The sequence below is a fragment of the Leopardus geoffroyi genome, chromosome A2 (genome assembly GCF_018350155.1).
Source record: "Leopardus geoffroyi isolate Oge1 chromosome A2, O.geoffroyi_Oge1_pat1.0, whole genome shotgun sequence".
In the NCBI taxonomy this organism is placed as follows: Eukaryota; Metazoa; Chordata; class Mammalia; order Carnivora; family Felidae; genus Leopardus; species Leopardus geoffroyi.
In genome coordinates, this window is record NC_059331.1 from 75,570,724 (window position 1) to 75,596,599 (window position 25,876).

The following is a 25,876-nucleotide window of genomic DNA, read 5'->3' on the forward strand; positions in this document are numbered from 1 at the left end:
AAAGAAAATTGAAACGTTAGTTGAAGAGTAGAACCCGTAAGGCTCCAAAAGAATTAAATTGACTTTTTTATTTTATTGCATTAAAGGATGTTCTGCACTATATTATGTATGCACGTATACATGTATATTATGTACATATTATGCTAATGCTACAGATTAGTCGTCATAAACTTAAACTTAAATAGAAGCTAAATCCACTTTTTTTTCCCCTGAAAGATGCTTTTCGCCCTTTTTTTGTACTGAATGGTTCAAGTCCTTCGGGACTGCCGATCTAAAAAGAATGAGTGCAGTTCTGAAGAAGTTCAGGGGCAGAGGGGCTGCTTCTCTGGCACAAGATGATTAAGATTAAGAGGATGAAGTGCTTATATAAAAATTAATTACATTTCACCTTATCTGTTCTCCCCTTATTCCTACCCCCCATTCCCGCCATGTGTCTCCAGAGCCGAGTTTGACATGTGTAGCTGTAGAAAAAAATGATGAACGAGCTGAGACTAACTGCTGTTCAAGAGTATGAACCAAAGTTGAGGAATCAGAGTTTTCTAGTTAGAAGATGCCTTAAGGATAATCTCTACCATCGTCACATTTTAGAGGGGAAACCAGTGGAGTGGGTAGGTAGGCAGCAGCAGACTCAAGAGCAGGACCCGGGCTCAGGTGTCACGAATGACGCTCCGTCTGATGGGCTGTCTTCTCACTCCCTGTTGTTACAGACACAGTCTCATGTGTGTTTCGTGAATGTTAAAGGTCAATAAAGTAAATCCCGAAAGTATTTGTATCCGTATGAGACTCCAGGTATCTAATTGTTTTCCTGGCTCTCAGCCTCTTCTCCACATAAGACCAGCCCCTTACACCTGTGAAATCCGTAGAGGGTCTCAGTGAAGGTTCAGGCGGCAGGAAGCGAAGCTCACTTTTGTGGTCCTGGGAACAGTACACTCTCCGTAGCTAGCAAGAGTGACAGGAGTGCCTGTGAAGTTACGTCCAACAACACGGAGGCTAGAATATGTGTAGACAAGATGTTTGGTGTTTGGTGAGTTGTAGCAGGGCAGTGTTTTAGTGGTGTGCTAAATGCGCAGTCCTCAGATTGAGACACATTAAAATACGTTCATTTACAAATATCTCCCTTAAGGGCTGTTATAATGCAAAGGGACCCATATGTGTGGAAAAGAAACCCTCCACCGTGAACTGATGGCATGCAAGGTACACTGTGTTCAGTGTCCTCTTAACACAGCACGTGTCAATGACTGTGGCTACTTTTTTTTTTTTTATTTCAGAAAGCCGTTGACATGCTTTTGGACAATGAAGATAAAATTTCAGTGAGTGTCTTTTGTTTTCATATGTGTTGCCAGATGAGTGCCTGAGAGCACCCTAGCCATAAGGAAGAGAGATGTTTATCAGATAATCTTGCAGCTATGTTTGTGTCCCCCTGTAACTCCATGTTTAAAAATTCCTTTTCTCTCTAGATTAAAAAGGTAGTGGAAGAATTAGAAGACAGACCAGAGTTGCAACACGTGGTGAGCATGACTGTCTTCATTTGCCCTTTTAACCGCACAGTGGTCGAGCCACCTGTCCGTATTGGTGGGGGATATTGGCGTGAATTCGCTCACATCACTACTCGGATTAGAGGTTTGACCACACACCATAATCCGCAATTAGTTTTGCTCTGACCACCCCCCCCCCCCCCCCGCTAGGGACTAATTACAGATTGGGTACTTTAACTTTGACTCATAATTGCGATTTTAAGAAAAGTTATCATATTCATGTTTGTATCACCAAACTGTGTCCAGAAGCAAGGAGTAAGCACCTTGCTTCTGGAGTTACCACTGAATACAACTGCAGCATAAATTACAACACCTCAGAAGGATCCAAGAACAGAGCCCCATTTTTCTGTCCTTCACCCTCATGCTAGCTCATCCCTCTCCTCTCATTTGGCCTCAGTGGTAGTACTGTCAAGGCCTATTCTAGACTTCCTTGAGAGGCTACTTGGATTCCCTAAATAAAGCAGGAGTGCATGTCTTCTGTGTCTTTTAAAAATGATATGAGAAAAGGCTTCAGAGAAAATAGATGGGTCCAGTAGGACTGTGGGCATCAAATTTGATGGGGCTTGATCCCACTTACAGTTGGACCAAAAACCACAAGATACTTAGGAATAAACCTAACCAAAGAGGTAAAAAAGATCTGTACACTGAAAACTTTAGAAAGCTTATGAAAGAAATTGAAGAAGACACAAAGAAATGGAAAAACATTCCATGCTAATAGATTGGAAGAAGAAATATTGTTAAAATGTCTATATTACCCAAAGCAGTCTACACATTCAGTGCAATCCCTGTCAAAATAACACCAGCATTCTTCATAGAGCTAGAGCACACAATCCTAAAATATGTATGGAATCAGAAAAGACCCCGAATGGCCAAAGTAATGTTGAAAAAGAAAACCAAAGCAGGAGGCATCACAGTTCCGGACTTCAAGCTGTATTACAAAGCTGTGATCATCAAGACAGTATGGCACTGGCACAAAAACAGACACTCAGATCAATGGAACAGAATAGAGAACCCAGAAATGGACCCACAGATATGTGGCCAACTAATCTTCAACAAAACAGGAAAGAATATCCTATGGAAAAAAAAGACAGTATCTTCAGCAAATGATGTTGGAAAAACTGGACAGTGACATGCAGAAAAATGAACCTGGACCACGTTCTTACACCATACACAAAAACAAAACTCAAAATGGATAAAAGACCTAAATGTAAGTAAGATAGGAAGCCATCAAAATCCTACAGGAGAAAACAGGCAGCAACCTCTTTGACCTCAGCTGCAGCAACTCCTTACTAGACATGTCTCCGGAGGCAAGGGAAACAAAAACAAAAATTAACTGTTGGGACCTCATCAAGATAAAAAGTTTCTGCATGGTGAAGGAAACAATCAGCAAAACTAAAAGGCAACTGACAGAATGGGAGAAGATATTTGCAAATGACCTACCAGATATGGGATTAGCATCCAAAATCTATAAAGAACTTATCAAACTCAACACCCCAAAACCAAATAATCCAGTGGAGAAATGGGCAGAAGACATGAACAGACACTTTTCCAAAGAAGACATCCAGATGACTAACAGACATGTGAAAAGATGCTCAACATCACTCCTCGTCCTCAGGGAAATACAATCAAAACCGCAGTGAGATACCACCTCACACCTGTCAGAATGGCTAAAGTTAACTCAGGAGACAACAGATGTTGGGGAGGATGTGGAGAAAGGGAAACACTGTTGCACTGCTGGCGGGAATGCAAACTGGTACAGCCCCTCTGGAAAACAGTATGGAGGTTCCTCAAAAAATTAAAAATAGAACTACCCTGCGACCCAGCAATTGTACTACCAGGTATTTATCCAAGGGATACAGGGATGCTGTTTCAAAGGGGCACATATACCCCGATGTTTGTAGCAGCGCCATCAACAAAAGCCAAATTACAGCAAGTGCCTAAATGTGCATCAACTGATGAATGGATAAAGAAGATGTGGCGTAGATATGCAATGGAATTCTACTTGGTGATCAAAAAGAATGAAATCTTGACATTTGCAACAACATGGATGGAACTAGAATGTATTATGCTAAGCAAAATATGTCAGAGAGACAAATATCATGATTTCACTCATATGTGGAATTTAAGAAACACAACAGATGAACATAGGGGAAGAGAAGAAAAAATAAAAACAGGGAGGCAACCATAAGAGACTCTTAAATACAGAGAACAGACAGAGTTGCTGGTGGGGTGTTGGGTGGGGGGATGGGCTAAATGGACAAGGGGCGTTAAGGAGGACACTTGTTGGGATGAGCGCAGGGTGTTACATGTAAGTGATGAATCACTAAATTTTACTCCTGAAACCATTATTACACTATATGTTAACTAACTTGGATTTAAATTAAAAAGAAAAAAATTCAGTGGGGGCTCTTGTATCTTCGCCCACCTCTTTTCACCCCAAGAGGAGGCTCAGGGGATGGAGTCTTTAATCAGAAGTCAGTTTCACGCAAGAAGCTTTTTGAAGACTCCAGGATGGGAATGTGAGGTACTTTGTTGTTTTGTTTCAGTCAGGGGTTGTGCAGATGCTATTGTGATAGCGTTCACGATTGGAAATCTCAAGATTGTCCGCTTTAGCAAGCAAGGCGTCACCATGCTGGCCACTTTGGGATTTGTTTATAAAGCAATGATTTCTGGTCTGCTTGAGGCTTGAGACAGGACTGCCGGTGGGAGGTATCTGCGTGGTAATTAGTGCAGTGGTGAAATGGTGAGAGCGCCCATCAAAATGGCTCCCCTCAAAGTGGCTCCTCTCCCCTGTCAGGCAACATAAGGTCTCTGAAAATTGGCCTTGGCAGATGTGACCGAGACTTCCCATCCCATTGCACCTCTGACGACCTGCACCGAGTGTCCTGCTCACACGCCAACCCCAGTGCCAGGGGACAGGCAGGGCCGCCAATCAGACCACCGTGGAGTGCCAGCCACTCTCGGCCCCCTTCTGGCCTTGGGGAGACACAAAGGGTTGACCTGAGGAGCCGTTTCTCTGCGTGCATGTGTCGTGCTTAGACTCGTTTAGTGAATGTCCAACTCCAGCTAACCTAGTTACAGTCACAGCATCAGGGGCAAACCGAGGCCCCGTTTCTCACAAACCAGTTCACTCGAGGTGGGAATGTACTTTATGTGACAGGTGCCATCAGGACTGTCCGCCTTGGGTGGGTAACAGGGTGTGTGTTTACACTGAACACTAAGTACACATCAGACGTGGATTTCTGACTTCGGCATAATGTATTGATAGACTTAATCTTGCCTCTGAGTAGAAAGTGAATGACTCACTTCCTTTGAGGTTCATTCACTTTTTCAGACAGCTTAGGGAAAGGAATCGGTTTGGAAAATTGGCTCAGGACACCTGTACTCCTCTTGATTTTTAACCTTGGATGTCACCAGAACACGCAGCATGTCATTGCACACACAGACCTCAGCAAGGCTTAGCAGATGCAGAATGTGTGAGAATTAATTTAGCACTTGTTCTTTGAGCTTCTAAGAACATACTCTTGTCCCATGACTGTACCCCCTTAATGTAGAAGACCAGAATTTTTAGGATTTAGGAAGGCCACTAATCAAGCATTTTACTTCTGAGGCGAAGCGGACGATGGTAATGATATTAATAACTATTATTAACCTTTCTCTAGTGCTTAGTAAACGCCATTATGGGATCCGAGTGTTTTACACCTGGCAACTCATTCAGTCCTCCCAACAACCCCGTGAGATTTTTGCAGATAGACTCCATCACAGAGAGGTCAGTGACCTGTGGAGGTCACATGACTGGTTAGTAGAGCCAGGTCACTCAAGGCCATTCTCGAAAGAGTACTAGAATGTCCTTGCTCTTCTGAAGGTGTTCTTTCCACTTTTCCTCCACCTAGACATTTTCCTGAAATCTGCTTTTTCCCCAGGCTATTTCGAATCGAACACAGCAGTGTAAATAGTGTAAACAGTGTATTGTTTTTCTTACTCTCATATTCATGGTTTATTCCTTCGTTCCTTTTAGTATCTGCATAAACTTTTCAAGAGAGACCATCATAAGGGGCAGCGCTACCATGAAAAGCAGATTAGCCTTTATGCTGAGTATGATCGACCAAACTTACTTCCCTTTCTCCGAGATAGTACCCATTGCCCACTTGAAAAGGTAAGTCACAGGGGCGCCCGGGTGGCTCGGTCGGGTAAGCGTCCACCTCTTGGTTTCAGCTCAGATCGTGATCTTGCACTTTGTGAGTTGGAGCCCCAAGTCGAACTCCACTCTGATAGCACAGAGCCTGCTTGGGATTCTCTCTCTCTTCTCTCTTTCTCTCTGCCCCTACCCTACTCACGTGTTTTCTCTTTCTCTCTCTCTCTCTCTCTCTCTCTCTCTCTCTCTTTCTCTCTCTCTCTCAATAAATAACTTTAAACAAAAAGAAAAGAAAAGGTAAGTGACAGACTCATCCCATACACTTAATGCTGGGGCATCCTGATGAGAACTGGAGGTCCTGTTGGCTAAGATTTTGGTGAAGAGTTAGAGCATTTCTGCTCCAGGTTTAATTGGAATAAAGGTTTAATCCGGGGTCTAGGACTCCATCAACCATCAAGCAAAAACGGTATCAGCGGGGCGCTGCGTGGCTCAGTCGGTTGAACTTCCAACTTTGGCTCAGGTCATGATCTCAGGTGGATTTGAGCCCCGTGTCAGGCTCTGTGCTCACAGCTCAGAGCCTGGAGCCTACTTTGGGTTCTGTGTGTCTCTCTCTGTCCCTCCTCTGCTCACACCCTCTCTCTCTCTCTCTCTCTCAAAATAAATAAACATTAAAAAAAAAAAAAATGGTATCAGGAGTCCGAGTCAGTTTACCAGGGTCAGAGTGGGGCCTCAGAGCAACCTAGGAGGGAGACCCAGGCTACCCCAAGCTGGAGGCGGTTGTCTCAGACTCAAGGTCAGTAACTTAGGTCCTGCACCCTGTCTGCTTTCCACATCCACATCGTTGGCGTCTCTGTATTTCTCTCTTATGCTACATGACATTATAATTACAATAAATTGCTAGTCTCTTTCCCACTATCCTGTACATTCTTTAAAGGACAAGAAGTTTGTCTCACTCATTTTTGATAAACCCAGCAGCCAGCACTCATTAGACATTTCCTAAATGTCTGTTGTATCATGAGTGGGTGAATAAATGACTACGTACAAGATTCTAGTTAGGACTGCACATGAACTAGTAAGTTTCATGAGCCTGCTCTTTCAACACAGTTGATACCTACCACGTTGGTACTAGAAACTGAGAAATCCAAGGCCACAAGTGTTGTTTCCCGTGGTTCTTCTTGCTGTCTGGAATGCTGTCTAACATCTACAGGTATCTTCCTGAATTCAGATGGCCAGGTAACAAATACTTTTTAGTCAGCTGTATGTATCAACAGAACAAAACAAAAATGTATTTGACCCTAAGAGATATGTATTGAGAAGTTGATTCAGGGGCACCTGGGTGGCTCAGTTGGTTAAGTGTCCAGCTCTTGGTTTCGGCCCAGGTCATGATCTCATGGTTTGTGGGTTCGAGCCCTGCATTGGGATCTGCACTGACAGTGCAGGGGCTACTTAGAGTCTCTCTCCCTGCCCCTCCCCCACTCACATGCTGTCTCTGTCTCTCACTTATTCTCAAAATAAATAAATAAAAACTTAAAGGAATTGATGGATGGTAATGCAGTTGACGTGCACTGACCACGTCTAGAGTTGCTTCTTCAGCCATGTTGATAAATGTATTGAATTTATTATGAACCGATTTCAGCTCAGTTGATTTTCAAAATCTGTACTTAATGAAAAAATATCTTGCCTGCATATTAGTTGATGAAAAACTTTTAACCTTTTAAATTTGGGTCCTAAGATATTTTCCTAAGAATAAATTTGGAAATCCATCATCTTACTCTACAAAATAAAAGAGAGGTTTCCCTCTTCTCGCTACAGACTCTGTAATCTAGAGGATGAAAGTGAGACTCTTACTCTTTGAACAGTGCCCCTCCGTTCATATCTCACTTTCTGAGGAAATGACATTTGCTTCCAGGAGGAGGGGCTGAGGCTGGGTGAGGGTCTCTGTCTGAGGAGTCAGCCGTGACCAGCCGCCACCCCAGGCTCCTTCTCATTCACAGAACTCAGGTGTGGGGGCGCCACCCAGATCCCAAGATGTTGGCATTTCTCACCCTTTCAACCCATCAGGCGTTTTCCAATCTAGTAGTGTTCAACAGAAGGCACACTGTTCTACCTAAAAGGGGAGCCTCAGAAAATTGCAGACCTACGAATGGCACTTGCAATACCTAGAACTTGCTTAGAGCATCATATAGACCTTTTAGAATTTTTCTCCCTGATCCACTGAGAAGAGCCAGTTGCATGTAAATGAATTCAACAGGACATGTTGAAGCTGATTATGTTTTAAGTAGGTTTTTTTAAGTTATCTCATGTTTTCCACTGAAAGAGAATTTTGAATAAAATGAATTAGAGCTGGTTATGGTAGAGACATGCCATTAAAAATAATCAAGTCAACAAGCTACCTTTTTAGAACTTTCTAGATGAGCTTTCCTGTTACAGATCCTTGAGACTTCTTCATAAGAGATTATCTTTAATCAGGATCCATTGTGTATATCCATCTGTATATTCGCACAAAAATACATCATTATCCTTGCTCAGGTACATAATGCCGTCTTAAAGAAGATACACTTTAGTAACTCATGAAGGATCTCATTCTTTTTTCCCTAGAAATGAGAACTTTATAGACATTCAATCATCTTAGAAATCCTTGTATGTTTACTTATAGCCTGAAAAAGAACAAATTCATTCTATATTTACTTATAACCTGAAAAAGCTAGCAATTTATAAAAAGCAAATTTGCCCCCCATGAAATGCATGCCAGGCATGCTAACTGTGAAGTCAAGGTCATGAGTACAGGTGCACCTGTTCTGTCTAAAGAGATTTCAGTAAATTTGTATCATTTTCTATTAAATACAAAGTTAAGTACTTAAATTTTTTAATGCCCCCACCAAAGAAATCTCTGTTTCAGAAGAGTGGATAGATGTTTAGTCCTATAAGTGCTTTGGTGGTATTTTGGTGTTCATTTTAATCTAACTGGGAAGGGCCTAACATTTCAGGGCTTTATTCAAAACATGTTGACCCCCTCTTGTTGATAATTCACTTCTGGCAGAATAGTTCTGTCTTTTTCTGGTTTTCTGCCTTTGTGGGGATTTGGGTAATTGTTGAGAGGTAGAGTGACTTCAAATGATGGCTGGGTGAAATCTTCCAGAATCCCAGTCAAACTTAGTTTGTATTGCTTGAAATCCCACAATCGATAATATTTGGCCAAAAACTTTATAGAGATTCTGACATCACATCAGAAGCCCTCTAAGGAAGTGGCATTCACAAGGCAGCAGTAGTTATCAAAGACCAGAGTTCAGGATTTAAAATCACCACAACTCCTAAATTCTAAAATTAATCATAAGCCTTTATGAAACTGTTGTTCCTTCTAAAGAAGATACAGAGGTGGTAGGTATTTATAACATCAACAGCAATTTTAAAAGACCATAAAAATCGTTTATGTTTCCATTGTGCTTTATAACATGTGCCGTGTTTTCATGTACCTTATTTTTATTTAATCTCTACAAAAGCACAGGTAGGTGGATAAAGTCATTTTATCCCCAACAAGCTGAGTCTTCAGGAATTGAAAGAAACAAAACCCAGTCTAGAGCTAATAAGTCAGAGGGCCCAGACTTGGAACTTAGATCTCTTAAGTTAGATGCCCTAGTCTTTCCAGGATGGCGAGGAATCATTTCTCAGGTTTAAAATGTTAATTAAAACAATAACAATGGGGGGCGCCTGGGTGGCGCAGTCGGTTAAGTGTCCGACTTCAGCCAGGTCACGATCTCGCGGTCCGTGAGTTCGAGCCCCGCGTCGGGCTCTGGGCTGATGGCTCAGAGCCTGGAGCCTGTTTCCGATTCTGTGTCTCCCTCTCTCTCTGCCCCTCCCCCGTTCATGCTCTGTCTCTCTCTGTCTTCATGCTCTGTCTCTCTCTGTCCCAAAAATAAATAAACGTTGAAAAAATAAAATAAAAATAAAATAATAACAATGGTAATGAAGATAATCCTTAGTATTGCAAGAATCATGAAAGGCATCAGTTTTTTTTTTAATTTTTTAAATGTTTTTATTTATTTTTGAGAGAGAGAGAGAGACAGAGCATGAGTAGGGAAGGGGCAGAGAGATAGGGAGACACAGAATCTGAAGCAGGCTTCAGGCTCTGAGCTATCAGCACACAGCCCGATGCGGGGCTCGAACCCACGAACCACGAGATCATGACCTGAGCTGAAGTCAGACACTTAACTGACTGAGCCACCCAGGCGCCCCAAAAGACATCAGTTTTTAAACTAAATTGTCAACAGGTACTAGTTTTCATTTACAAATCTCATTTGTTTATGCCTAGAATAGATAAAAGCAGAATATCAGCTGTGCAGCTTTGGAAATTGATACCTGAATTTAAGATCTCCCTCATTTGTTATGGCATTTATAAGGTGGCAATATTTATGAACTTGCAGGAATAAAGCTGGGAGATGCAAAGTTTATGGATTCCCATTAGTGACCTTTAAAGAGTATACTGGATAAATGATGGCCGGGTCAAGTCTGGGTGGAAGTTATTATTTAATTTATAGATGATCAGGTTCTTGTTAGTTACCCCCAAATTTCTCACTCTGTTCCTTGCCTTTATATGAAATCAGGAAAAGGAAAATTAAAACATTACTTCTGCATCATTTTTTACTCCACTTCTGTCATTATTATTTTTCCTTTTATTTTTGTTATGATTCTCCCTTTCTGTCTGTTTCTGTGTTGGTCTCTGTGTCTGTCTGTCTCCCTCCTTTTGGCTTTAAAAATCTTAGTTTCCCTACTGTTTCCTCTAGAGGGAGCACTGTGGCCCAAGAACATTCAAGAATCTAGGGAAACATGGTTTTATGCACTATGTCAATAATAGAAAAATTCTGTGTACCAGAAATATTTTCTTTTTACAGTTTGCTCAGAATTGGTAGAGATTTCTAGAGTCTCTGCTCTCTCATATAAGAGAAAAGAAGAATAATTTCAGATACTGTCAAAAACTAGTCCTAAAACATTGAAAAATCTGGGAAACTCAAATTTCAGAGACTCAGATTATCTTTGAGCTTGTTATTATACATCTGCTTGCATTCCAGACCATTCTTGACTTCAGACTTGTCTTTAGACGTTCTTCCCACATGACTTGTCATTTTTCATAATATCCAAACAGAGCTGGCAGCATCATCCTGTGGAATGTTCTACAGTGATGAAACTGTGCTGCCCTGACAAGATAGCCAGGAGCCACGTGGGACAGTCAGGTGGTCGAAAAGCATCTAGTGAGGAACTGAATTTTTAATTTGAATTTGAATAGCTACATGCAAGAGACTGCTGTCTTAGCTCAGGTGAGTCCTCAGGCTACAAAGTCTGTGTGGTTTGAGACAGACATGTTCTTAAATGCTCAAGAGAAGGGGAGATGGCTTTGTTGGAAACTTCTGGTACTTTAGTGTCAGCAAATTTCCCGGTATGAAACTGACTTATAGATACCTTTTGGTAATAAACTAAGCAGTATACTCTTTAGTCACACCATCTTCCTTTAAACATTCTACCTGTCCGGTCGTATCACATTTTGTTGTTTATCTGTGCACAACATAGTCTCACCCAGCCATAAGCCGTCCGTCTGTCTAGCAGCTCGCAGGAGTCAAGGTCCTCAGCTGGTTTCTTTATAACTTTTTGTTGGAATGGTCCCCGGTCCTTTGGACTTCATATTTGTTTGCTGTTTCTTTCACTATTTAACTGCTCACATGTGTATCCTGTGTCTGCTCTAGAACATCCCAGAAGGGTAAGGAATCCATAAGAAAGTTACATTGTTTGTGATGATGATTCATTTATGGACCTGACGGTATAGAGATAGGGTAAATCGTGTTTTTGATCAAAACAAAGGAAGATCTTCTAGGTGTTAGTTAGGATTAGGTTCAGCTATGAGCGATAAAAATCCCAAAATAATAGTGGCTTCCACAGAGTAGCCACATGGAAGTCAAGTTCTCTGTCACATGGAAGTCCAGGTGGCAGAGCCCTGTCGGTGGTGGCCGCCACGCGGTCTTTTCTCCTGGTCCCTCACCTTGTAGGACCTCGAGCTGGAGGTATGAGATAGTATCATTCATGTTTCCGGGAGAAGATTGGGTGAAAGCACTAAAAATAAGAAAAAGCGTTGACTCGCATTGCTTCTTAAAGAAGATTGCCAGAAGCTGCCACATTGCCGGTTCATCTCTGTGGGAGACGTTAGTCACACCGCTCCCCTGTGGCTAGGAAGGCTGTTTTTTAAATTCTGAGCAGTCACACACCCACCAGAAATCTTATTACTACAGAAAATGGGTAAAGGATATTGGGGGATAACCTCTGCCACATAACATTTTTTTTTTTTAGTTTATTATTATTATTATTATTATTTTTTTTTTTTTTTTTTGAGAGAGAGACAGAGACAGCACAAGTGGGGTAGGGACAGGGAGAGAGAGAATCCCAAGCAGGCTCCATCCTGTCAGCGCAGAGTGTGATGCTGGGCTCGAACCCCCAAATCCGTGAAATCACGACCTGCGCCGAGATCAAGTATCAGACGCTTAACCGACTGAACTCCCCAGGCGCCCCTGCCATGTAACTGCTAAAGGAATCTTGTGGGCCATCCAACTAAGAGTGTTTCCTCTTCATCGTGACCTTCTAGTCTTCTCATTTCCTCGCTTAAATAATTTGTGTACCTCAGACTCCTCCCTGTGATTCTGAAGCAAGGGTTGTTTTTCCTTTCTTTAATGTTTGGTTTAGGGTCCCCCCTCCAACATCGATTTCTACGATCAGCATTTTTTCCTCCCTTTTTAGCTGTTAATCTCTAACCAGAGGCACATTTAAATCTATATTTTACACAAAAAATTCTAAGTCAAAAATCAGAACCCCAAACCTGATCCTGCTGCCATTTTCCAAGAGGGGTCATTAGCCCAAAGAGCTGCTGAACTTGCGCTGTTCTTTTTATCGCCTTGTTCTTGTTTTTAAAACAACCGTTGGCTTTTTTAACCCAACCATTGGGTTTTTAAATGACTACGCAACCCAATAATCTTCCTCCTGAAACCTTTTCTGCCTACTCCATCTGTTTAAAAAAAAAGATTTCCTGCACACCCACTAGGAGCCAGGCATCATGCAGGGCACAGGGCTCGAGTCACGTGGTCCCTGGCTGTGGAGAGCAGGCGGTTAGGGGTGGTTAACGGCCCGGTAGGTCATCGTGGGGAAGAAGTGTGCGGGCTGCCCCGAGGCTGAGTACCTGGGGTCTGGCCTGCTGGGGGCCCCGACGAATATTTGCCTGAAGGTGGGGGGGGGCGGGGGGGGCTGGGGGGAGGGAGGGCAGCCTTCCAGGCCAAGGGACCGCAGGGGAGGGGTGAGCGGAGTGTGAGGTGTTGCTGCCCAGAAAGGCAAAGGCAGAGCAGATCGTGGATGTCTCGTAGGCCCCAGCGAAGATTCTCGGCTGTCAGAGCACAGCAGCGCAGTAGGAAGGTTACACATGTAGGTGGGGTGGGAGATGAGGTTTCCGGGTGACCTCTCCTCATACCGCACCCAGTTCTGATGCCACACCTCTTCCATAAACCGGAGCTCATGTCCCGTGTCTGTGCACCTGGCCCTCTATTCGTGCCTCCCTGGTCACAGGATTGTGTGCTGTTGCCTCTCTGTGAGCCTCCCTGGAGTGCAGCGGCCGCGTGCTACCTCCTTGCAGGGAGAGCTCCCCCCCACCCCCAGCCGACTTCCCTGGCGACATCAGCATCAGCATTATCTTTACTACCATCCCCTTCGCATCTCCATGAGATGTGACCCTCCAGTGCCCAGCAAAGTGTATGGTAAATGTGTGCCAGCCCGTTCGCAAGTATGCAAGTATTTATGGACACGGTGTGTCTTTTTTCTTAGGCCTAAGGAAATGCAGTCACCTGTGGAGTCCCTCGTTTCTTTACTTGATCTCTTTTTTGATGCTTCTTGATGGTCACATATGGTTTTTTCCCCTCTCAGCTTTTGACAGACCCTTGCCCAGCATTCTGTTTCAAACCCTGTGAGCCAGCAGTGGAAATATCTGATCTGTGTGCTTGTTTGTGCATCAGACCACTGAGCTGTGGTCCACTTGGTGCTGGGAACGTGCCGTGATGAACAGCAGTGCCTTCCCAGAGCTTGCGTTCTGGTGGAGGGACAGGGAGCTGAAAGCGGTGACTGGGAATTAGGTGGGGAGCAGTGCTCTGAAGAAACCTGAAGTCACATCGAGAGAAAGCCTGGTGGGAAAGTCCTTCTCTTCTGCCTTTGCTCATGGAAGGTTCTGCATTATTTCAAATAACGTTACCGGTTAAATTCTGTTCAGTCCGGCACCTGAGAAGCGAGTGAGGCCAGCCACCCGCAAAACCTAAGACTTGGGTGTTGTTCACTTTTTGTTTTTAAAGGGAAGCAATGGAAAAATTCTCTCGAGCGTCTATGTGTAAGTGAGTCTATTGAAATTTATTCTTGCCTGATAAGCCAGAGTAACATTTTTACCCTGTTCTGTTTGAAGGCTCTTGAGATCTGTCAACAGAGAAACTTTGTGGAAGAGACAATTTATCTTCTGAGTAAGTAGCATTTACTCCCTTTGGTCCCTGTAAGCTACACAACGGGGCGATGGTGTCATGTAAATTGTCTAAGAATGGACATCAGCTTTAGACCACGGTCACACAAAGCTTAGAGCCTATTCCCTATAAGAATTTAACATATGGAAAAGGAGACTTCACAGCTCAGTAGCGAAGGAAACGTTATTTAATAAATGCTACTGAGATAACATCTTCGTTTTGTGTAATAAACCAGACTGTATCAGCTGACACATCACAAATAAACTGTAGATGGGTTGGTGAGTTTGTCTATTTAAAAAAAAAAATGTCAGCCGGGCGCCTGAGTGGCTCAGTCGGTTAAGCATCCAACTTTGGCTCAGGTCATGATCTCGTGGTCTGTGGGTTCGAGCCCCACGTTGGGCTCTGTACTGACAGCTCAGAACCTGGAGCCTGTTTCAGATTCTGTGTCTCCCTCTTTCTCTGACCCTCCCCTGTTCATGCGCGTGCGCGCGCTCTCTCTCTCTCTCTCTCTGTCTCAAAAATAAACGTTAAAAAAATTTTTTTTTAAAAATGTCAGCCTATTTTACCATGATCTTGGTAGAAAATAATGTTCATTGTCAGTAATCACACTTTAAGTGACCAGAGAAAATGCGGTTGAATATGGACATTTTGGAGAGAGGAAAACTGTTTGGTATAATCTAGTTCTGAGTTGCCCCTAGGCCTCTGGCATGGCCTCCGTATGTGTCATAGTTTTTGTACCAAGGGCGCAGGACCTACTGTCTTTCCCATTCCTCCTAAATGAACCACTTGCAAAGAAGCAGGGTGGATTCCTGAAGGTTTCCCAAGGAAGCTCTATGCAGATATTTGTGGTATAAGCACAGAGTTCAGACATTAGGTGTTTCTCCAGCATCTCTTCCCCAAAAATACTCCAGTCGGGTCGATTTTTGTCACAAGGTCACATTGTCTTAGCAGACGAGGAAGTAGAGGACTTACAAAGGGAGACATAATCTCCTTTTTTAAAGTTATAAAAACTTTAAAACCCTACACATATTTTAAAAATTAACCATTTTAAAGACCTAAGACAATGGGAATAATATTTGTAGGACAAACAGGATGCTATAGAAGGTACGACAGATTGGGATCTCATTTTATTCCCAGGCCAGCTATTATCACTGGATAATGGCGGCTCAGAACGAGGAGGATTCGAGACCCGCTACTGGTTCCTGCCACAGGTCTGGCATTTGCTGTCCTGCCTTTGAGTAAAGCTTTCTACATGTACTGTATTAAAGACTCGTGGAAACTGTTAAAGCCATTACAATACCAGTAGATCAACGGACAAAGTGTGTAAAGATAATTAACCGAATAAAAGCATAGTTGGTAAAAATTTCATTTAATGAGGGCAGTTGGAAGGCTTTCCCCTGAACTTGGAGAGAAGGAAATGAGGTAGTTGATAGTTGAACTTGCATTTGGCACAAAGTGTATCAAAAGAGCAAATCCAAAGCTACCTCAAGAGGCAGAATGACTCCAGGACCTTTAAGTCTTAACTGTGTCTGGGTATGAACGTGTCCAAAAGAAATACATGTCTGTCAGAGGGAAGTCGGAATCTGACAGACTGGGTCAGATTTCAGATCTGCCGCATAGTAGCTGTATGATCTTGGCAAGTTATTAATGTTTCTGTGTCCTCTTCCGTAAGACAGAAATATTACTGGAACATCCCTCGTAGGATTATAGTGTTGGTTAAATGATGTAATTTATGTGAAGCACTTACATGAGTACTTACCACAAAGGAAACACCCAGTAAATAGGGAGATTCATTATTTCACTGTGTTTAAATAGTAAAGGCTAATGTCACATAAGAAAACAGTAGCCTTCAAGACCAGAGATGCATAAACAAGAGGTAGGCGATTTCTTTAAAAATGTTTTATTAAAAGATCCTAGGGGCGCCTGGGTGGCTCAGTCGGTTATGTGTCCAACTTCGGCTCAGGTCATGATCTCATGGTTTGTGAGTTTGATCCCCGCGTTGGGCTCTGTGCTGACAGCTCAGAGCCTGGAGCCTGTTTCAGATTCTGTGTCTCCCTCTCTCTCTGACCCTCCCCCTTCGTGCTGTGTCTCTCTCTGTCTCAAAAATAAATAAAAACGTTAAAAAAAAATTTAATAAAAAAAAAAAAAGATCCTAAATGAAGTATTTCTCCCATCTTTGCTAGGCCGAATGGGCAATAGCCGAAGTGCCCTGAAGATGATCACAGAGGAGTTGCACGATGTTGATAAAGCGATTGAATTCGCCAAGGAGCAAGACGACGGAGAACTCTGGGAAGACCTGATTTTATATTCCATCGACAAACCGCGTAAGCAGAAAAGCCCATCTGCGATCAGGCCTCTTATCTCTCAATACAGCCAGTGACATCTAGAGTAAGAATGATCTCAAGACCCACTGGGTGGAAAATAGGGCCAAGTATCTGTGATAAAAATAGGCTAAGTACCTTGTAACGACTTCCAGTGCTTCTCCTGCGCAGAGAAGCCTGGGGCCCCATCACTTTGCATGACCTGAATGTGGAAAACAGGTGGTTAACCTGATGATATTCACTGTGTCCCCATCAACATCTTCTTACCTACCATACCAAACTCAGGAAATGTGATCCGGCTGAGTTTTGTTTTTCCAATTTGTATACAGGGGCCTTTATTTTGAAAATGTAAAGCCCTTGCCAGTGCCTTTTTATGGACCCCTAGAACTGTCACTAGACACTGACGGTCCTTGGATGTTTGCTGGGACAGTAACTGGCGGTCTCTCCGTCCCGCCGTACTGCCTCAGTGCAGCTCCAGGAGCATGAGTGTGTCGCCGCCACGGGATTGTCCGCCTCCAGGGCTCCCATTTCGGAAAGAAATACGCAGTCACCCAGCAGTAACCCAGGCCCTCTTTTGAAGATCTAGAAATGATTCCAAAGCTGGCAACAGTGGTTCAAAGTCTGCTCCCTTCCCTTCGCTATTTTAGTAAGAAGGCTTCTCTGTTCCAAGGCTCTCAAGTTTTAGAAACTGCTCTCGGGACTATCTTTTTATCAGAGATGCAAGAGGATAAAGTGGTTCAAGTCAGTTGCAGATGTAGGTTGTCACATGCGCATGCATCTTTGAGAATCTAACTCAGTCACACTGAGTCGTGAAAGTCGTGGTTTACCGACCTTCAAGGAGGCAGGGTGGGTGAAACGGAGCACAGCATGACCTGGCCCGGGGTCTGGCCTGGGAGTGAATTTGGGCTTTTGACTTGCTAGGTATGTGGCCCTGGATGAATCAGGCAACCACCCCATTTCCCTTTTCTGTAAAATGGAGGCAAACAACACTGCTACCTTGCCGAACATTGGAGAAAAGGGAGAGCCAAGCCATAGTGTAAACTCTCGGTAAATGTTAGGCATCAGCATGGCAGGCTGTGTTCTGAAGTCCTCATCTGCTCTCGAGCCCTTTTTAACTCATGGGGCTTCTCCTTTATGTCGTGAAGTGAAAATAAAGTTAGTTTTTGGGAATTCAGCAATTTAAATGGTTTTAGCACTTCCTTTAAAGGAAATAATTTTGGGGGCACCTGGGTGGTTTAGTCGGTTAGGCGTCCAACCCTTGACTTCGGCTCAGGTCATGATCTCGTGGTTTGGGAGTTCAAGCCCCACATTGGGCTCTGGGCTGACAGTGCAGAGCCCTCTTGGGATTCTGTCTCCCTCTCTCTCTGCCCCCCTGCCACTTTCTCTCTCTCTCTCTCTCTCTCAAAATAAATAAAAATAAGCTTAAAAAAAATAAAGGAAATAAGTTTTTATTTGAGTCACTTTTGGCCTAAAACTGCACTATGTAAACTGCTTATGTCCTAATTATTGCATGTGCTATTTTGCAGCATTTATAACTGGCTTACTAAACAACATTGGCACGCACGTAGACCCAATTCTCCTGATTCATCGTATTAAGGAAGGAATGGAGATTCCCAATTTGAGAGACTCCTTGGTTAAAATTCTGCAAGACTACAATTTGCAAGTAAGTATCCTTTCTTGGACAAATCCGCCTGGGCGGCGGGGGGGTGGGATGAGTTGACTTCCGGATAAACATTTATAGGGTTATTTTCGAGACCTAAGAATTCATTTGGATAACTACATTTGCTTTCGGCCCAGATATTTGGGAAACTCATGGAGTAGAGAAATAAGAAGTCTCCCTAGAAGCTACCAAATTGTTTTAACCATTCCCAAATTTCCTCTCCTTGATACGCAGTCATTCTTCCATTTATGTGGTTGATGCCACATGGCATTTGCAAGGCTGAGGGGTGGTTGCACTGGCTGCTGGGCCACTCAAACCAGTTTTGAGTAGAATGAGTATTGTGTCCACTGGGAAGAATAAAAAACATGTTTTTCAAATAATTCTTTTATTTCCTTGAAGTTTCTCAGTAACCCATTGCCTGAAACATGTTGAATACGTGATTTCATTTAACGTTTTGTCTGCTTCCCTGACCAGTACAACCTCGTTGTCTGTAATAGTTCAGAACTTGGTGATAAAAGCAATGGAATGCCTTATTTTCATATAAGTAATTAACATGCTAATTACAAAGCATCCTCCCCTTTTCTCTAAAAGGACTCCTAACAATTACTATTTCCCGGGAGGCTGGTAGCTTCCACAGAACTTGAAACTGTTGAAAGCACATTTCTTTAACAGTTTGGACTCTTCTTTCTCTACTTCGTTTGAAAATGAGTTTCTATTAGGATAAAGGGAAATTGCTTTCCTGGAAACACAAAGATTTTGCGGGCAGAGCCAGAGGATAAGGTTCCGGGGAGAGAAGTGATTGGCAGGTTAATTAAGGAGAGGAGCATCATGACGAGGATTTGTGGGGCCCCTGGCCACTGTGAGGGGTGCCCAGTGGGGGGCTGCCCGCTGCACTTGGGCTGGTGGGCGCAGGTAAGAGGCGGGGGAAGAGGAGAAGTTGAGAAAGACTGATGGCAACAGGAAGTCGAGTGACAGGTGGAAAAGCAGGACAGAGGGACAAGAATGTGGGGCCCAGAAGTGGAGTGTGGTCACATTAAAATTTCCAAACGCGTCCTCGTAAAATTTCCAAAGGGGTCCTTCAAAAAGTAGGGTGAAAGGTGAGGGTCGTCAGTGTGGAATTAGTCCTGAGACTGTGGGGGCAGTGAGTCCTCCCCGAGGGTGCTGAGGGATGCGGGTGGGAGGGCTGGAGCCAGGCCCCAGCACCTCCGTGAGCTAGGAGGCCAGCCTCTCAGCCTTCTGGGGCTATAGCACTGAGTAGCACAGCTTAAAGGAGAAGGGGTTTTCCTGAGGGCAGGACGCGAGAGGACAAGGGGCCTTCCTCAGGAGGGCCTGCGGGAAGTCGGGGTCCCAGGAGAGATGGGTGTTTGGTGCAGGCAGAGGTAGAGGGTTTCTTGTGTGCCAAGCTTTGAGATACACACGTGTTTATTTACAAAGGAACTGGGAGGTTGCGGACAGCCCGGGGAAAGGTTTTCAGGACAGAGAATGAGCCGGGCGGGAAGGAGAGAGAATTGGGATGGGTGACTAAGTAGGCATTGTGGGCGGTGCCCCAGGGCTGCGGGAAAGTGGTCCAGGCAGGGGAACACTTCCTGAGTTCTGAGGTTGGAACCGGGCTTTGGGGAAAGTGGTTTCAGCGTCTGACCTCATAAGGCCCTGCATGTGAGTGAGCCTGATGATGATCTGTGTACTTCACGGGCTCTTCCCAGGCCCGGGTGTGCCGGGACCTGCTCGAAGTTTCAAGTCCAGATGTGTTGAGAAGTCATGTAGGTGCGGTGTCCCTGAGCATCTCTGCCCCATGGAAGGTGACAAAATGATCAGTCCTCTGTCCTCCAGATTACAAATGCATCAAGCTTAGCCTCTAGGTTGAAAATGTGCCTGTTTTCCCAGGCTCTGCAGTGCCAACAGACACACCTAATAAATCCCTCTTACTAGGCTCTTAATCCAGAGAACCAAGCTCCCGGGGCCGACTGGATTTCACTCCTCATTCATTTTTTATGAATAAAATTGCATTGTTCTGAGTCAGCCAGGAATAAAAATAAATTATTAGATGCAAAATGAATTCCATATTAAAAAATCATCCACTAAAACAGCTGATAAATCAATATTTTATCCTTTTAATTATGTTTTTAAGTGGACTGAGAGCTTTTCCTTAAGACATGTAAGTGTGCAGTTGGTGATGCGTTGAGGAGGCCGGGAGTTCCTTCTCCAGTGGATCCCATAAACCTGACCAGGGAGTGGCCTCTGGGACGAGGGGCGAGACCCCCTGGGAAGGTTGCAGAGCCTCTGGGAACTGCACCTGGGTCTCCCCTGGAGCTCGGACATCTCACTGGAAGGTACAGAGAGGAAACGCTGAACTCAGGCAGGTGGTTCAAACAATTCCAGGGAACGCTCCCTTCTTATATGTGAAGAAAGACTTTAGAAGTTTTTTCTATACAAAAGGCTACCGTCTGTCATTAATGGCCACTTATATTCTTTCTCCGGGCAACCTGTTAAAAATAACTTAAGCCTACTTCTAGATTATAGAGCATTTGGAAGTTTCCAGAAAGGTTTCACATACATATTTTTCACTCTTGGTCTCTTTCGTTTGTTCCATAAAAGTATATAGTTGATTTTTACATGTTCTCGCAGGATAAAAATGGCTAGCTCCGTTAATCTCCCAAACTGGGGGGAAATTTTGCAGATGCACGTATTTGCGAGGACCTGGAACCTTCTCTGTCGGAGGCAGGGTGGAGGGGAAGGCCCCTGGCGGATATCGCGGACCATTCAGTAAACAAGGATCCACGGTCAGATGTCAGGGAAAGGGCTCCTCCACGTTGGGAATGTCTTGGGCAGATTTACAGTAAAATGTGCTGCGCTGTAAAATGTCTTTCGCCACTGAGAATGCTTTGGGAGAGCACTCATTAGCCAATAGCTAATTGGAAACAGAAAGCAGGAAAAGTTGTGGGAAAAAATTTAAAGTAAGTATCTCCTCCGGTTTTAAATTTTGATGTTTTCCAAAACGCAACAACTGTCCTCAGCTGAAGTTCAGCATGAGGCACGTTAGCGTTCTGTGACATCATTAAAGTGAAGGAAGATCTCCCCTGGGCCGCGATGTTGGTGTTTGCATTTTTAAAATTTACTTTATTATCATGTTTTTGTACCTTGTTACACAGTTCGTATAATGACTCAACAAATTTTACAAGCTTCATGAAATCCATAAGATGAAAGTAGTCCTGATTGTATTTCATAAACTTAAAATGTTCCTAGTCCTGGGGCGCCTGGGTGGCTCAGTCGGTTAAGCGTCCAACTTTGGCTCAGGTCATGATCTCATGGTTCGTGGGTTCAAGCCCCACATCAGGCTCTGTGCTGACAGCTCAGAGTCTGGAGCCTGCTTCGGATTCTGTGTCTCCCTCTCTCTCTGCCCCACCTGTTTGCACTTTGTCTCTCTCAAAAATGAATAAACGTTAAAAAAAAATTTATAAAAAGAAAATGTTCCTGAGCCTGATTTCAAGGACAAAAAGCTTTTGTGTAATGTAAGATTATTTTCAAAACAGTATGGTATAAATGACATTTCAGTGCTTACATGAAACTGACAATAGTTCCAAAATTATTTTTATGCTATAGATTTTTCACGTTTATACTTTATATTTTTAAAATATTTTTATTTCTAAATTTAGCATTCATATCCGTTTCTGTTTTTATTTTCCCAGAAAAGTTCTAGCACTTTTGTTCCTATGGTCTTGTTTGACGGCCATTTCATAGTGGTCATTAGGGACTACTTCCCATATCACAGATGGGAAGGCTGTCTCAAAGGATTTGCCAGTCTGGGAAGCTGGTGAAACTGGGTTTGAGCCCAGGTCTTCTGACTCCATCTTGTGTATTCCTTACTGTTTGGTTGCTCCGTTGGTCTCTGGAGATGCATTTGCGGTCCCGGCAGGTTACAACAACAGAGGAGTATCCGAGATTGACCAGGCAGCCTGCTGTCTTGGAAAAGGAGTGGACGTGATGTTTGCAGAGCTGGACTCCGGTCCTGGCTTTGTCACCAACAAGCCTGTGGCCCTTTGGGAGGGCACCTAACCCTTCTGGATCTCAGCTTTCCCATTCGATTAAATCAACATTTGCCAGCCTGGCTACACACCCGACTTCCCTGAATTCTTTTAAAACTTACTTTGTTTCAGTAAAATAAAACCTTCCAGATCTGCTAGATTAGAATCTCCTGGGGAGGACTAGGGGACTGAATCCACTTTGATTTTCCTTATCGCTAAGCCTGGCGCAAGTCTGTGCGTTGACATTCGGCATTTAGGAACCTGGAGATTAGATGATCTCTAAAGTATCTTCCGTCTCTCAAGTTCTTCAGAGAGTCATTTCAGAAACATGCCTTTATGTTGTGCCATTTCTTCTTCCTCATCTCTCTGCTTTGAAATCCAGAGACAAATAAATTAAGAGGAAATAGTGACTTCTTTCTTACCTGCCTTTTTTTATTTTTATGTTTATTTTTGAGAGAGAGAGAGAGAGACACACACACACACACACACACACACACAGAGCGTGAGTGGGGAGGGGCAGAGAGGGAGACACAGAATCCTCGAACCAGACAATAGGCTCTGAGCTGGCAGCACAGAGCCTGACGCTGGTCTCAAACCCACGAATGGTGAGATCCTGACCTGAGCCGAAGTCCGATGCCTAACCAGCTGAGCCACCCAGACACCCTTGTTACCTACCTTTTTGGGGGCTCAGATGGGTGGTTTCGTGTTCAAAGTACATAAACTCTTCATTTCTTCCAAGAGATATATTTTTTTTTAATTTATAGATCTCTGAAATGGATTTAAAATGGATTAAACGGATTTAAAATGGATTTTTTTCCCTCTCAAATGATTTCCATTTGGTGTCATAGCAGCTTTTAGGTGACATAGGTGGCCTATGACTACCAGGTGTAGCTTCTTTAATCAATCTGGCACGTGTATACTTTGTGCTGTTGTAAATCGAATACGATTGTAATATTGTTTTTGAACTCTCAACATGAGACCTTAGAGCCTTTCTGTTTTTTCCTTATTTCTCTGCATTTCATCTTCTTTGATGATAATCTCAACAAAAAGCAAAGCTTTTTCAATTAGAATTCACATCCCATAGCATCATAGCCTACCTGATGGGTTAGAAATTAGGCAAAATGGTTACCCCGGCTAGCTCTGGGATTGGTATCATCGTACTGGGGCTTGTAAACCCACGTAACTCTCTGTGTTTTACAATTCTAATGACAAGCACTGCAGTATGAACAAGACAACGTCAGCAAAAAATTCAACACTCCAAGAATCTTTTAAAATAAAAATATCAGAAACTCGGCAATTTTTTATGGCATTTTTCCCCCCACAGCAGCTGTTTCCAATGAAGCATCATAACATCACTGATGTACGATTCTTTTATTGCTTTATAAAATATCTATGAGTCTGGTGCTTTGCACTGGGATGATGATCAATGATGATGAACTGCAGAGAAATCAGGAGAAACCGGGAGACTCTATCTAGAGTCTTCTGTTGGTTTTTGACAACTGTCTTATAAATACGTTCTTCTTTAAATTCACAGTAGAACAAGGTATGCTTACAACAGACCGATTCTAGATCCTACAGCTGGTTGGTTGTCTTGAAAGTGGTGAAGACGAAAAAGTAAAGGTAATGCTGGAAAGCTTTGCTCTATGGAGGAAACAGTGCAATGGTGAGAAAACAAGAGTTGAGAACAGAGTGTGGGGAGAAAAAATAAGGAAATGTCCCATAAGCAAAATGAATCTCTGAAAGGAAATGTTGTACTTGCTAAGCAACGCCCACACACACTTTTTGAGATGAAAGCTTGATGCCATTATGAAGTTGAGGAAAGAAAAGACCAGTGGTGTGCTTCCCTTGGTGAAATTCTAACATGAACTGGAGCTTCTAGTCTGAGATGTGGATTACACAGAAGAATGAGAAGTGCTGTGACAATCTTAGTATTTCCAAGAACTAAAATACTACATCAAACTCAAAGGCATTATTAGTTAAGTGTCATTTAAAACAAAGACACAAGGGGCACCTGGGTGGCTCAGTCTCGGTTGAGCATCGTACTAGGGCTCAGGTCATGATCTTGTGGACTGTGAGTTCGAGCCCTGCATCGGGCTCACTGCTATCAGCAGGGAGCCTGCTTCAGATCTTCTTTCCCCCCTCCCCTATGTGCCCCTCCCCCACTCGTGGGTGCGCTCTCTCTCAAAATTAAACATTAAAAAAAAGACATGAAAAAATAGATCCCATAGTAAAAAGAACACTATGATAGAAAATAGGAATACTTGAAAAATAACCAAATAGAACTCTTTGCAACTGTTTGGGTATTCATTTAAATTATCAGTTCAGTGCAAGGTCAATAGTAGATTGGACTCAGCTGAAAGGGAGAATGAACTGGCAGATCTGATGAAATGGTATATGCAGCACAGAGTAATTAAGAGATCATAGAAAAGAGTGGCCAATGGAGACAGGGAGGTGAGAATGTGTATGTCCTCAACCACAGGACTTCTGGAGGAGAGAAAAGGCTAATAGGGAAACCTCTAACAAAGTTGATCAAGAAAAAGAAAAAAAAATCCGTATATATTAGGAACAAACATGAAAACTAGATGCAGACAAGATTTAAAACTAAATGTTACAATTTTACATCCGTATATTTGAAAACTCAGTTTTCCACACCCAAAAAACAAATAATCCAGTGAAGAAATGGGCAGAAGATGTGAATAGACACTTCTCTAAAGAAGACACCCAGATGGCCAAGAGGCACATGAAAAGATGCTCAACGTCGCTCCTCATCAGGGAAATACAAATCAAAACCACACTGAGATACCACCTCACGCCAGTCAGAGTGGCCAAAATGAACAAATCAGGAGACTATAGGTGCTGGAGAGGATGTGGAGAAACGGGAACCCTCTCGCACTGTTGGTGGGAATGCAAACTGGTGCAGCCGCTCTGGAAAACAGTGTGGAGGTTCCTCAAAAAATTAGAAATGGATCTACCCTATGACCCAGCAGTAGCACTGCTAGGAATTTACCCAAGGGATACAGGAGTGCTGATGCATAGGGGCCCTTGTACCCCACTGTTTATAGCAGCACTTTCAATAATAGCCAAATTATGGAAAGAGCCTAGGTGTCCATCAACTGATGAATGGATAAAGAAGTTGTGGTTTATATATACAATGGAATACTACTTGGAAGTGAGAAAGAATGAAATATGGCCTTTTGTAGCAACGTGGATGGAACTGGAGAGTGTTATGCTAAGTGAAATAAGTCATACAGAGAAAGACAGATACCATATGTTTTCACTCTAATGTGGATACTGAGAAACTTAACAGAGGATCATGGGGGAAGGGAAGGAAAAAAAAAAAAAGTTAGGGAGAGAGCCAAACCATAAGAGACTCTTAAAAACTGAGAATAAACTGAGGGTTGGTGGGGAGTGGCAGGGAGGGGGGGTGGGTGATGGGCATTGAGGAGGGCACCTGTTGGGATGAGCACTGGGTGTGGTATGGAAACCAATTTGACAATAAATTTTATATTAAAAAAGAAAAGGCCGTTTTCTAGGAAAATATAAATTACCAGTATTTACTCAAGAACAAATAGCCCTATAGTCATTATATCAGTAGTCAGAACATAAAGCCACAATAAAAGCACTAATCCACAGTCAACTTTAGAGATTGGTTTTATCAAAGTTTTAAAACACAGGCAG

General features: G+C 43.2%; 1 protein-coding gene across 2 annotated transcripts in view; it reads left to right on the plus strand.

The window, feature by feature from the left end:
• Positions 1–25,876, plus strand: part of VPS41 (VPS41 subunit of HOPS complex) — a 186,967-nt gene that overhangs the window by 152,802 nt on the left and 8,289 nt on the right. For both annotated transcript variants that reach the window (XM_045494370.1, XM_045494371.1), the window contains 6 exons: positions 1,269–1,310; positions 1,458–1,508; positions 5,554–5,691; positions 14,144–14,198; positions 16,379–16,519; positions 18,043–18,179. In XM_045494370.1, the coding sequence (XP_045350326.1) occupies positions 1,269–1,310; positions 1,458–1,508; positions 5,554–5,691; positions 14,144–14,198; positions 16,379–16,519; positions 18,043–18,179 (564 nt within the window). The remainder of the gene's footprint in view (positions 1–1,268; positions 1,311–1,457; positions 1,509–5,553; positions 5,692–14,143; positions 14,199–16,378; positions 16,520–18,042; positions 18,180–25,876) is intronic.